The 12,681-nt window shown below is 36.6% G+C and overlaps 3 protein-coding genes and 1 pseudogene across 4 annotated transcripts; 2 read left to right on the forward strand and 2 right to left on the reverse strand.

Annotated features, from left to right (window-relative positions):
* The first annotated feature begins 179 nt into the window (after positions 1 to 179).
* On the forward strand, positions 180 to 2,470 carry LOC140967617 (PLASMODESMATA CALLOSE-BINDING PROTEIN 1-like; annotated as a pseudogene).
* Positions 2,471 to 3,192: 722 nt separating this feature from the next.
* On the forward strand, positions 3,193 to 6,407 carry LOC140967586 (ER lumen protein-retaining receptor-like). The gene is made up of 6 exons (XM_073428198.1): positions 3,193 to 3,468; positions 4,468 to 4,733; positions 4,809 to 4,924; positions 5,735 to 5,808; positions 5,968 to 6,031; positions 6,115 to 6,407. Exons 1-6 carry the CDS (start codon positions 3,378 to 3,380, stop codon positions 6,149 to 6,151), a joined length of 648 nt encoding a protein of 215 aa, XP_073284299.1. The 5' UTR covers positions 3,193 to 3,377; the 3' UTR covers positions 6,152 to 6,407.
* Positions 6,408 to 6,654: 247 nt separating this feature from the next.
* On the reverse strand, positions 6,655 to 7,865 carry LOC140967492 (small ubiquitin-related modifier 2-like). The gene is made up of 3 exons (XM_073428034.1): positions 7,753 to 7,865; positions 7,233 to 7,382; positions 6,655 to 6,897 (listed from the first exon to the last, which is right to left on the reverse strand). The coding sequence occupies exons 1-3, from the start codon at positions 7,828 to 7,830 to the stop codon at positions 6,838 to 6,840; spliced, it is 288 nt and encodes a 95-aa protein (XP_073284135.1). The 5' UTR covers positions 7,831 to 7,865; the 3' UTR covers positions 6,655 to 6,837.
* A 2,052-nt stretch (positions 7,866 to 9,917) lies between these two features.
* Positions 9,918 to 12,661, reverse strand: LOC140967503 (elongation factor 1-alpha). Of its 2 annotated transcripts, none has more exons than XM_073428049.1 (3): positions 12,529 to 12,661; positions 11,411 to 11,896; positions 9,918 to 11,075 (listed from the first exon to the last, which is right to left on the reverse strand). In XM_073428049.1, exons 2-3 carry the CDS (start codon positions 11,870 to 11,872, stop codon positions 10,188 to 10,190), a joined length of 1,350 nt encoding a protein of 449 aa, XP_073284150.1. In that variant the 5' UTR covers positions 11,873 to 11,896; positions 12,529 to 12,661; the 3' UTR covers positions 9,918 to 10,187. The 2 variants fall into 2 exon arrangements, with proteins under 2 accessions (XP_073284150.1, XP_073284151.1); XM_073428050.1 differs by having other exon boundaries at positions 12,533 to 12,557.
* Positions 12,662 to 12,681: the final 20 nt, after the last annotated feature.

Genomic DNA, 12,681 nt, shown 5'->3' on the forward strand with positions numbered 1-12,681 from the left:
TTTGTAAAAACACTTAATAATGAGGTTAAATATAACAAATTTCTTTTGTGTGAAATATATAAAAGAATATCGATTGGTTATTTTGTAAAACATTTGATAACTCGCAGTACCCTTGAATATTTCTAAATATTAGAATAAGAACCCAAAAAGCAAAAGAAAACACACCGTCAAAACAAAAAAGAGCAAAAAGAAACGATGAACAAAAGAACTTCATTCTCTCTTTATACATACCCTCAACTCCATACTACTTCCTTCCCTCTCTCTCAAACTTTACCAACTTGCATTTGCCAGCCAGGCATGGCGGTAGCTGTGTTTAAAGTGGTGCTGCTGCTGTTAGTGTGCAGCTCCATCGAATACTCTGCGGCAGCTACATGGTTTGTAGCGAAGAGTGACGCCAGCGATCAGGCTTTGCAAGTTGCTCTTGATTATGCATGTGGAGGTGGTGCTGATTGTGCTCCACTCCAAACTTCTGGCCTTTGTTATCTGCCAAACACGGTGCAAGCTCATGCCTCGTATGCCTTCAAGGCTTCAACAGTTATTACCAACGAAAGGGGAGCGCCCCTGGTTCTTGTTCTTTTGCCGGCACTGCCTTCATAGCTCAAACCGACCCAAGTTCGTATCTTTTGACATACAAACAAAGTCACATACATTTATTGGTTTCTTATGTTAATATCTGCATTGATCCCTAGTTATGGGTTTCATTGTATTTGCTTTAGTATTTACAAGGCGAAGCGACCTGTTTCCATGCACTATGAGCGTGTAGGAGTGCACATTTTAGAAAAATTTCTGTGTTTTTAAAAAATTGTATGAGATTGAGATTTATCCAACGTATTATTTTGTTCTAATTCTTGTTTTTTTTTTTTTTGGTTTAGGTTATGGATCTTGTGTTTATCCGTCATCTCCAAGGTGTGTATTTTCCCTTGCCTGGTTCTTAGATTTGTTTGCTTTTTCGTTTCCGAGCGCCTTGTTGCTTTATCGAAGGTTGCTCGTTTTGCTGCTTCTTTTTTCGCTCTTTTTTCTTAAAACATTTTTTCTGCACCTTGGTGCTCATGGCTAGAGATATGTTTTTCAAGATACAAAAAACTTCAGCATTAAAATACTAGCAATACCCAAGCCCAAATATGTGATGCAGAATTGCTCGAATTTAATCCATATTCTGAATTTTAAGCATAGGGTTCTTTAAAAAAATCCAAATTCAAGATTTTGTATCTTGCAAGTTCATATTTTAAGTGCAATTAAAGGATTAGAGAAAAAGTAATAGAAAGGGTGAAATTGTGCTAAAATTTCGAAATCTGGGTCAATTTATAAGTACTCAAAGATTGCTGAAAATGCATGTTTCTTCTTCCAGGGGTCGCAGCGCCAAAGCCTGGGGCTTTGGGCAGTGTACATGGCACCTAGGCAACATGCATTTCTAATGGACCCTAAGTTGGGGCCGTGAGTGAGAGGCGCTTGGCGTGGCTCTTATTATAAGCTGGGGAAATTCTGGGGAGTTGAAATGCTTTAACATGACCGAAATATAAAACACGAGATTTTGTAAGTGTTTAAAGATGTATTATAATACTTTGGTGAATAAATCCTGCCAATAATATTTCAATGGAAATGAGCCAGAAATCTTGTATTTATTTGTCGAGTGTGCTTCATACCATCATAAAACTTGTCTTGTTGTGTCTTTGAATCTTGAGGAGTGATCCATTATCAAGAAGAAGAAATTCTCTTTGATCTCGAGGAGATGACAGCTTTGAACTCTGGGACTGTTAGAAAGGTAGCCCGAAAGCTCGAGCGCAATTTTGTTTTTTACAATTTAGCATATGATACTCATGCAAAAACCTTTTTCTAATGTAATTTTCTGCAACCGACTTCTTTTTCCGAGGCCACGCAATTGTTGTCCTGTTAATTTGTATCTGAAAATTTTACCATTTTTCCATAATCTGCTTGCCTACATTGTAATATCCCTGTCTCGCATACTTTCAGCACCGCGGGAGGCATTATTGCACCAGGAGGCACAACGACACCAGGCTCGACTCCTAATACGATTCAACCAATGTCACCACCCGGAACAACACAGCCTCTATATCGAAATGGAGGGGGATTCACACCTGGCATAGGAACAGTACTCCCTGATTCCCCCAAGGCTAATGCTTCGCCTAACTCTTTGTTTAAGACACTCTTGTCCCCGGCCAGTACTTTCTTGTTAAGTATTTTGTTCATTCTTCAAAACTACATTTACTTAAAACTTGTTTAGCGCGGTTTTTTGTAGCTAGATGAAGCCTTCTTTTGTATCGGCATTTAGGCCATTCTGATTCTTGATTGAGTAGCTCTCCCCCGATTAACGGGAAGCTCATTCATTTGCATAGATGAAGGCTGACAATATTGAAACGGGATCTCCACGAATCATGGACCTGTACAAATTATTTGGATGGAAGAGGGAAAATTTTGCAGATTTTTTTTTATATTCATGTCCAAAGCGAGACTGTTGGACTATATCCAATGACAAACACTTGTGTGAGACGGATCTTTTATTTGGATCATTCATGAAAAGATATTACTTTTATGCTAAGAATATTACTTTTTATTGTGAATATCGGTAGGGTTGATCTATCCCACAGATAAAGATTTGTGAGATCGTCTCACAAGAGACATACTCATATCCAATATGTTTAGATTTTTTATTTTATTTTAATATTTTAAAGTTAGTTTTATCTTTATCAACTAGAATCCATTTCTTTGTTGTAGCTACAATATTTCAGCGTTTGTTTTTATTTGTCAATTGATGATTTATAGTTCATTTGGTAAAGTTTGAGATGTAGTCTCATATTTGAGATCTAATATTAACATAAATAACAAAAACTTTAACAAAAGATCAAAAATAAATTAATTGATATATTTCCTAGAGTGGGTCTCATGTGAGACCGTCTCACGGATCTTAATTTGTGAGACGGGTCAACCCTACTCATATTCACAATATAAAGTAATACTCTTAGCATAAAAGATAATGCTTTTTCATGGATGACCCAAATAATAGATTCGTCTCACAAATACGACCCGTGAGACCGTCTCACACAAGTTTTTGCCTATTTTTTATTGTGTATAAATTAATAATAGTTTTTAAAAAATTAAAGTTTCATATATTTTGCCGGAATTTGAAACCCACCCGGCTCCTCAATCTTTTTTGATATTTTGTTAATTTTTTTAATTATTTAATTTTTAAAAAACCCCTTCTTTGGACAAAAAGAGAGAGACGAAGGGAAAATAGAAATTCTAGTACTGTTACCAAATCAAATCATCGTTCCCCCGGCGCCGATCTGTTTTCTGGGCTCCATAAAGCTGTTGCTTCTTCTGCGTCTGCTTATTGTAGGGGAGAGTATAAGGTAGAAAAGATGAATTTATTTAGGTTAGCTGGAGACATGACCCATTTGGCCAGTGTCCTTGTTTTACTCCTTAAGATTCACACTATTAAATCTTGTGCGGGTAAGAATTTTTGTATCATTTTTCTGGGATTTTAGTCTGCATCAAAAGATCCAAGAAAGATTTGATTTCTGCAACTGGAATGATCGATTAAAGACCCCACCCTTTTTATAATTTTGCAGTTGTCATGTTTAACATAGTTCATAAACTGTGATTGGTAATTAAGGGGTGGAAATTGGGAATAATTTTTTAAATTGACAAGGCAAAATAATTGGAAGGTGTCGGTGTGTAATGCAGTGAAATTGACCAAAAAAATTCAGATCAAGATTGTTGTTTTTCCCTTATTTTGGACGAACAGCACCTCGCGGGTTGCATCAATGGATGATAGCCATGTATTTTTTTATTTAATGTGGGGATACTATGTTGTACCCTCGTCAAAGAGATTTATGTTTCCTATTTGGGGCAGTGATTTATAATAATATGGGATGTTGCAAGATGAAGGGATGTGCTCTTCTAGACATGAAAAACTTCTGGGTAGTGGCTTGGGGTGGTAAAGGGATGTGCTCTTCTAGACACGAAAAACTTCTGGGTGCCAAATAATTACGGATCAGAATATGCTTCTAATTGCTATTTGTGATTCTTTATCACGACAAGAATCAGGTCACCAGGCACTGGTAGTCTTCTATTTTCTCGTGGATTAGTTGACAGCCACTAGTGTTTTAACTAACCACATGGAACCTTTTGAATTGTCTGACATGTGGAGGAGGACCTTCAATGCAGTAACTTATTTTGTTATCACCTTGGTAATTATGATTGGTTCCTACGAACCACGAAAGCCTCAAGGTTCACTTTGAGCTATTTTGGTATGACATGAAGTGGAAGTGATTTGTCTAAAGGTCCTGTTAAAAGGGGATCAAATCACCTGATTACATTCACTATAGTGTTTTTGGTGTAATTCATTAGGTTCACATATCACTTTATGAAAATAGTCCAGACACTCGTATAAAATTAATATGTTACTTTTCACTTTGTTTGATGTTGACTTTGTATCTATATGCATAGGCATTTCTCTGAAGACTCAGGAGCTCTATGCTATTGTGTTTGCTACTCGCTACTTGGATCTCTTTGTAGACTTCATCTCACTCTATAACACGCTAATGAAGTTAATATTTTTGGGAAGCTCTTTTTCAATTGTTTGGTACATAAGGAAGCACAAGATCGTTCGCAGATCCTATGACAAAGACCAGGATACTTTTCGTCATTATTTCCTTCTGCTGCCCTGTTTTTTTCTAGCTCTGATAATACATGAAAAATTTACTTTCAGAGAGGTAACCTGACATCATAGACATCTGTTCCCTTTATATTATTAGTGTTTTATGTCTGCCTTTGATATGATTAATCAGGTATTTTGGGCATTTTCCTTGTACCTGGAAGCTGTTGCTATTCTTCCTCAGCTAGTCTTGCTGCAGAGAACAAGAAATATCGACAACTTGACTGGACAATATGTTGTTCTTCTGGGGTAACTTATCTCTCTACATTGTGACTTATGACAACTAAAGATCGACATTCATCAGTAGTTTTGTATGAATTGAGTTTTTATGATGGTAAATTGATTCTGGGTTCGAGTCACCTACTCAGGGTAGACTCTACTGGCTGGTTAGTGATGGTGAGGGGAGTCTCTAACCTCTACCTAGATACTTGCAACAATAGTACAATTTTTGAGAAAAATCCAAGATTCACCCCTCCTGGAAGTTGAATCTTTTGGTTCCTCCCGTTTAGAAAGGGTTCTCTCTCTCCCTTCCGAATTCTTCCCTGATCAATGATTTATCAGAAGTCATTGATTTCTATACTCGGTGAGCAATTTATTCCGTAACATATAAATGGATTGGATGTTAAGTTACAAACAGTGTCTATGATAATGGGTTTCCCCACCAATGTGACAGAGGAATTAAAGATATCATATGTGCAATTTTCCTTGCGTGTCTGCAGTTCTCCAAATTATTTTTTACACAGGAGCTACACCCATGGATGATCAGGGACAGCACGAATTTTGAAATATCATGTATAGTTTTTTTTCAAAAACTTTAGGTTGTCCCATGATACACCAAGTCACCCTTTGCTTTGCTAAGTCCTACATCTTCTCAATTCTCACACTTGCATTAAATTCTATTTATGGGGTTTAAGTCTTTACGTATTGATTTGTCATGTTGTCGCTCAAAGTTTTCAAGATATTCCAAAATTTTATCCTTCATGATGACTGAAGTGATTTGGAAGTAACCCCATTGCTAAATCTCATAAAAAGTTTTATATCCTGTTTTTTATGTTACAGAGCCTACCGAGGATTGTACATTTTGAACTGGATTTATCGCTACTTCACCGAACCACACTATACACATTGGATAAGTATACCTCTCTCACTCTCATACACGCGTATATAACAGAGCACACATACACACAAACATTTACATAGAGTTTCTGCAGAATGATGGTTCGATTTTGTTATGAAGTAAATAGTTGTGCATAAACATTTATGCCAAGTTTGGTTGTTTCCTGCTCTTACAGCTTGGGTCTCAGGAATTGTTCAGACACTACTATATGCTGATTTCTTCTACTACTATTTCCAAAGGTATTCTTTTTTCGAATAAAAAAGTTGTCGTAGCATATATTCATCTCATAGTCGTGACTGTTTTTCATATTTTACCGTTTCAGCTGGAAAAACAACGTAAAGCTCGAATTACCTGCTTGAGCTAGAGGGTCATATGGTATTTCTTCAAGTACTGGTCACTTTTATTTATTATTGCTCGTGAGATAAGTTTCCCTCACATCCTATCATATTTGGCATCTGAAGTACACTTTTTCTGATTTTAATACTACTGCTGTAAAGGGATTTTAGCTCAAATAGTCAAATCTTTAGATAGGGAAGGGTTGTGAACATATTAGCAAAATTTACAGACATTTTATTGTTTATCATCAGATATAATGCAAATATTATTTATTTGTAAGCCAGTGGTGACAGTTGAATTTTAAAAAAAACAACTACTACTTGAATCTATGTGCGAGGAGCATGTGTTGATGAGAATGCATAATATTCTTGTTCCACATAGAATATAAAATGAAACAGACCCAGAATACTATGAATTCCCATTAACATTACCTAAACTTTTTTAAAAAGAAAATAAATATCAAATTACGTTATTTCGCTTATATTTGCCCTATTAGGCTAAAGCTATTGTCTTTGTTTGGATTGTTTGGATTTCAAATTCATACCTTTGATTTTGATCTCGTTTTCTAGATATTTCAAATGAAATTTAGCGATCCAAAACGCCAAATTGAATCTTATGTTACAATAATTTGTTCGGAGGGAGTGCAATTGCATAAAATTTGAAGTCTTTGCTTTTTAACAAGATTTCGAATTCTTGGTTCTCCTCCTCTTCACCCGCCTCCATGCTGATGGAGCATTACGTCGATTTCGTCTTCATCGTGCATGTCAAGCTGTAAATTCACATTAAAAATAAAATAATTCGATCGGGTCTTAAATTTAGATTGTTAAATGTGCTGATTGCAATATAACTTTCTGTAAAAAAAATATAAAAACACATTACATTAAAAATATTAGCAATTTAGGCCTCCTGTTTTTAAAAATCAAGTATAAAACCTCCGACCAGAGAGAGTTTTTATAACATAAAGGTTAAATGTATTTGATTTTTCAAAAATGAAATGATGTATTAGTTTATTAAAAAAAATTCATAGGGAGTTTTCTATCATTTAAAATTTTTACAAAAGGGCCGGTTGGTGCAATTAACTTAGGGAAGTCGAAGTAAATTTACCTCGGCAGGAGTTCGGTTAGCAGCGAGTCTCTTGCCTTGGTACAGGAACCTCAAATCTTTATACTCCAAACTATTTTCTTTGCAATAACCAACCAATAGTTTTTGCAATTTGGTGTCGGCATTGAATTTGTAATACGCTTCAGTTCCATCCTAAAGTTTCCAAAACCAAATTAATTTTTTCCTTGAAGAATCACCAGCACGTTACGAATGGATTATCCGCAAAATAATTTTAAAAGATTAATGTTTACGTAAATAAAGAACCCAACAGATTTTGTGAAAGACAAACATATTCTCCCCTACAAATCTTACTCTTTGGTCTGTCTCTTCTAGTTTTTCAATCTTTTGTGTACAAGAGTTATGCGTCCATGCACGAAATACAACGAGCAAAGAACTAATAATACAAGGGGAAAACGCGAAATGTATGAGCTGCCCCATAAAATTTAAAAATTCAGAGCAAACAGTATGTGTGTGTGTGTATTGCGTGCGTGCAGGCTGTGTGCGATGAATCAAAGAAATGCACCTGAGCCTTGAAACAAAGCTTAACCCGACGGTCGTGTGGATTCTCCAGAGGCAGCTTCTGATTCTCATTTCCACCCATTTCTTGTCTGAAGGATATGTGCTGTGTGTGAAAAATATAGAGGGATTGAGATTTGTTCTTTTATTTTATTTGTTGTGTTTGGATTTGAATTATTAAATGGAGTGGGAAATTTTGACGAAAAAGTGGATTTTTTGCCTTCAATGCATTAAAGAAGATAATCTCATTGAATGCCTGCCTGGATTTTGAGAACACTAAAGGTTGTATTTGTGGTTACAAGTTTCGATTTCTAATATCCTTTATGAAAATCCAAGGGAGAGTGATTTTAAAGATTTCAGAGTTTAGTATTATTTCTTTAAAAGTTTGAAGCTTTTCACCTTTTCGTACTCTTAATTTGTGATTTGCAAATTGGATATGTGCAATGCATGTATCATATCATCTTTGGAAAATTCAGCCCTGGGCATTAATTTTAGACATGGTCCACTGAACTTGCATTAGGATAAAAATACCCAAAGACCATGGTTTGATAGAAAACTCGGGATAATGATGATGATTTTAAAAACACAAAAATTCTTGTAAGACTGTCTTATAGGTCAATTTTGTGATATATATATTTTATTTGAGTCATCTATGAAAAATATTATCTTTTATGCCAAAAATATTAAATTTTATTGTAAATATGAACATGGTTGACTCGTCTCATGAATAAAGATACGTAAAATCATTTATCAGGAGACCCGTTCTTTTTTAAAAAAAAAAGCATAATGAAAAGGTTTGGGCCAAAAGACTGGTGCAGTCATTTTGGATTACCTGGTTCGATTCTGTTATATGAATACATTCTCTTACTATATATGCATGTTTCAATCAATCAAATATGTATAAGATAATTTAAATCTTAAGTTTGATTGGCAAACAATTCATTGGAGAATGACTGCCATTGCTAAATTCATGAAAATCTTACTGTAAAATGAAAGAGCAACTGTTACAGAAATATATTAAGAAATAAGACTAAAAAACGTAACGTAGAGTCGTAGACCAAATATAAAGGCAACAGAAAACAGAAACATGTTGAAGCATATTACAACATATCAGATGCAAATTTGAGCAATGTCGTACAAAATTCATTTATAAAACGGAAACAATATCAAAACAAAGATAGTAAGAAGACACGCCACCGCCGATCGAGCAACCAATTCTGAGAGCTACACCGCGCTGTGAAGGAAAAACAAACGGACATAAAGAACAAGAAACCATATATACCAACTCCGTACGTACCAAGTACCAACATCACGAATAAGATACAGCATGTTTCTTTCACGGTGATAGTTAAGTATGTGACAGATAGGAAGAGCAAAGCCTGCACTCACAAGTCACCCTTCATCGCAGCTGCCTTTGTCACCTTTGCTCCACTAATTGGGTCCTTCTTTCTACGCTCTTGATTACACCAACAGCAACAGTCTGACGCATGTCCCTACTCCCTAACTGCGGAACGTCCCAAAGGTGATGGGTTTAGAGGGATCATCTTGAGTCCTTGACAAGGCCAGCATCACCATTCGTGAAGAATTTAGGCTCTTTCTCAAGCTCCTTGCCAGATCGATCGACGGTCAATCTTGGTCGCAAGCTCGGAAAATTCAACAGGATGAAAGAAGTGTGGCAATCAAGAACGGGAGCACAACCGTTGACAATCTGGCCGGTGATGGTTCATGATAATGACTTGGGACATAAAATTCGACTCATGAGTTTTTTTTTCAGAACCTTCCATGCATAACGTATGGACATTCATAAAATTATGTGTATAAATTTCTCATAAATTTTATGTAAGATTTGATTATTTTTCTCTGTTTTTTGTTTAGATACTGTCCAACTATTTTATATTATAATTCATGTCGAGTTTTTCCTCTGCCACCAAACAAAATATAAGGCCGCATTCAAAGCTTGTTTTAATCTGTGCTAACTCGCTGTCCAAGTTGCTCTTCGAGTCTTCGTACCATTTGCATGCATTCCCATTAAATATTTGTAGCAGGAAGAATTTATGCGTTAATGGATTTTTATATGCATCAAATATTCGTGATAAAAAAACTATAATTATTTTTGTAAGATAAGTTCTTATCTATAATGTTAATTTACAAGAAACCGCACTGACATAAATATTACCGGAAACTACATATATAAATCATCAAGCAGTTAATTTGGTTCAATGTCAAACTCACTCACAAGACATTGTGAAATCCAAATAACAAGAAGACACGCCACCGGCGATCCAACACCCAATTCTGCAATCCACTGCCGCGAAAAACATTTGGACAGAAACAGAAACAACACGAAACAGGACCAGACACATGAAAAAGAAACAGCAAGTTTTTATCGTTGCAATTGAAAATTTTGAAACATATAGGAATGCTAGAGCATAGCCTCACAAGTCACTTGGCACCCTTCTTGGCTGCTGCCTTCGTCACCTTAGCTCCAGTCGGGTCTTTCTTTTCCACACTCTTGATCACACCAACAGCAACAGTCTGACGCATGTCCCTAACCGCGAAACGTCCCAATGGTGGGTACTCGGAGAAGGTCTCCACAACCATGGGTTTTGTGGGAATCATCTTGACAAGCCCAGCATCACCATTCTTCAAGAATTTTGGCTCTTTCTCAAGCTCCTTGCCAGATCGCCGGTCAATCTTGGTAACAAGCTCTGCAAATTTCACAGCGATGTGAGAAGTGTGGCAATCAAGAACGGGTGCGTAACCGTTGCCGATCTGGCCAGGGTGGTTCATGATAATGACTTGGGATGTGAAATTCGCAGCTTCCTTAGCAGGATCATCCTTTGAGTTGGATGCAACGAAGCCACGCTTGAGATCTTTAACAGCAACATTCTTCACGTTGAAGCCAACATTGTCACCGGGGAGCGCTTCAGGGAGGGCCTCATGGTGCATTTCAACAGACTTGACCTCAGTCGTCAGCCCTGTTGGACCAAAGGTAACAACCATGCCTGGTTTGATGACACCAGTTTCCACTCTTCCCACAGGGACAGTACCAATACCGCCAATCTTGTATACATCTTGCAGAGGGAGACGGAGAGGTTTGTCGGAGGGCCTCTTGGGCTCTTGGATCAAGTCGAGAGCTTCCAGGAGGGTTGGTCCTTTGTACCATTCAAGATTGGTCGACCTCTCGATCATGTTGTCACCCTCGAAACCAGAGATCGGAACAAAAGGAATCTTATCAGGGTTGTACCCAACCTTCTTCAAGTAGGAAGAAACTTCCTTCACAATTTCATCATACCTTGCCTTGGAGTACTTGGGAGTGGTGGCATCCATCTAAAATACACAAAGATTGTGATAAATTAGCGCCACACATACGAGCTAAGCATCCATCAAAAATACACAAAAGCATGCTCCTAAAACAAAGAGCACTGTTATCAGAATAATTGATGTAATTTAGAACAGAAATCTTATCAAAATAAGCCAACAAATCTACAAGTATAGCACTCAAATAGAACACAAATATTACAGGGATTTTAATCTCAATTCTGTAAAAGCTCAAAAATCTCAAAGAAAAGAGTAAGAATAAAACTTTACCAACATTATTTAGCACCCACGCATAAGGATAAATACCACAAGCATACAAATACATAAATGACAGAGCTGTATACCTTGTTACAGCAGCAGATCATTTGCTTAACTCCAAGCGTGAAAGCCAAAAGTGCATGCTCACGAGTTTGACCATCCTTGGAAATACCTGCCTCAAAACCACCAGTGGTTGAATCGATGATGAGCACGGCACAATCGGCCTGAGAAGTACCCGTAATCATGTTCTTAATGAAGTCACGGTGACCAGGAGCATCAATGACAGTGCAGTAGTATTTGGTAGTTTCGAACTTCCACAGGGCAATATCAATGGTGATACCACGCTCACGCTCAGCCTTGAGCTTGTCAAGCACCCATGCATACTTGAAGGATCTCTTGTTCATCTCGGCAGCTTCCTTCTCAAACCTCTCAATCACACGCTTGTCAATACCACCGAGCTTGTAGATGAGATGTCCCGTGGTAGTTGACTTCCCAGAGTCGACATGGCCAATAACCACAATGTTGATGTGAACCTTCTCCTTACCCATGTTAGATCCTTAATTAAAATAAAACTGCAGCAATGAAAATCAGGGTGAATAAAAAATATCCGTTCAACATTAAAATAAGATAGCAAACAGGGATGCTATAGCTGGATAATTTCAAGGTTGGATGTTTGTAAAAAGTTAATCTAAAAAAATTTACTGGAATATTCAAGTAAATCAAATATAAGAAAAAATTATTTTTTACAACCAATAACATGCACCAACCACTTGCAACATACAATATCGTATATAACAAATTAATAAGCATCGACTTAGAATATACACACACCTAAAAATCTGTTTTTTTTACAGAAAAATCGACAACTTAAACGATCTAAACGTTAACAAGAAATGGATTATATGGAGAAATTGAGAGACCTTCCTATATTAGAACAAATCAAAAACTTCTTCAATTTGAAACTAGCAAGCCGCAAGTAGAAACAGCTTACACTATAGAAACTGCAAAAAAATTATTAAACATGCAAATCCTCCATTTCTAACCAGTCTGATTACAAATTCACAATTCTTTAATTCAAACAACACGTAAATTAACAGCAAAACACCACAAACAATCCAAAAAAACTGCAATTATCATCAATCAAAGGCATAGAAGCAAGATCTAGAAAAGAAATTGCATAATTCACGACATAAATTAATGTTACCGGCCTAAAAAAACGCTGAAGTTGTCGGATGCGGAGTGTCCACTAAATGGGATAGCACAGATATTTATAATGCAGAAAGGTTAACGAACTAGGGTTTGGGGAGATTTATTATTAAGCGATTAGACGTATTCACCCTTCAGTTCGACCTTGGAA

This window comes from Primulina huaijiensis, unplaced genomic scaffold (assembly GCF_012295235.1).
Source record: "Primulina huaijiensis isolate GDHJ02 unplaced genomic scaffold, ASM1229523v2 scaffold25443, whole genome shotgun sequence".
In the NCBI taxonomy this organism is placed as follows: domain Eukaryota; kingdom Viridiplantae; phylum Streptophyta; class Magnoliopsida; order Lamiales; family Gesneriaceae; genus Primulina; species Primulina huaijiensis.

Coding starts and splice junctions, on each gene's coding strand:
- LOC140967586 (XM_073428198.1), top strand. CDS start 3,378: ATGAATTTATTTAGGTTAGCTGGAGACATGACCCATTTGGCCAGTGTC. Junction 4,925..5,734: donor CAATATGTTGTTCTTCTGGG/GTAACTTATCTC, acceptor TTTATGTTACAG/AGCCTACCGAGGATTGTACA. Junction 5,809..5,967: donor ACACTATACACATTGGATAA/GTATACCTCTCT, acceptor CTGCTCTTACAG/CTTGGGTCTCAGGAATTGTT.
- LOC140967492 (XM_073428034.1), bottom strand. CDS start 7,830: ATGGGTGGAAATGAGAATCAGAAGCTGCCTCTGGAGAATCCACACGAC. Junction 7,383..7,752: donor AGCTTTGTTTCAAGGCTCAG/GTGCATTTCTTT, acceptor TGGAAACTTTAG/GATGGAACTGAAGCGTATTA. Junction 6,898..7,232: donor CTAACCGAACTCCTGCCGAG/GTAAATTTACTT, acceptor GTGAATTTACAG/CTTGACATGCACGATGAAGA.
- LOC140967503 (XM_073428049.1), bottom strand. CDS start 11,872: ATGGGTAAGGAGAAGGTTCACATCAACATTGTGGTTATTGGCCATGTC. Junction 11,076..11,410: donor TGATCTGCTGCTGTAACAAG/GTATACAGCTCT, acceptor TGTGTATTTTAG/ATGGATGCCACCACTCCCAA.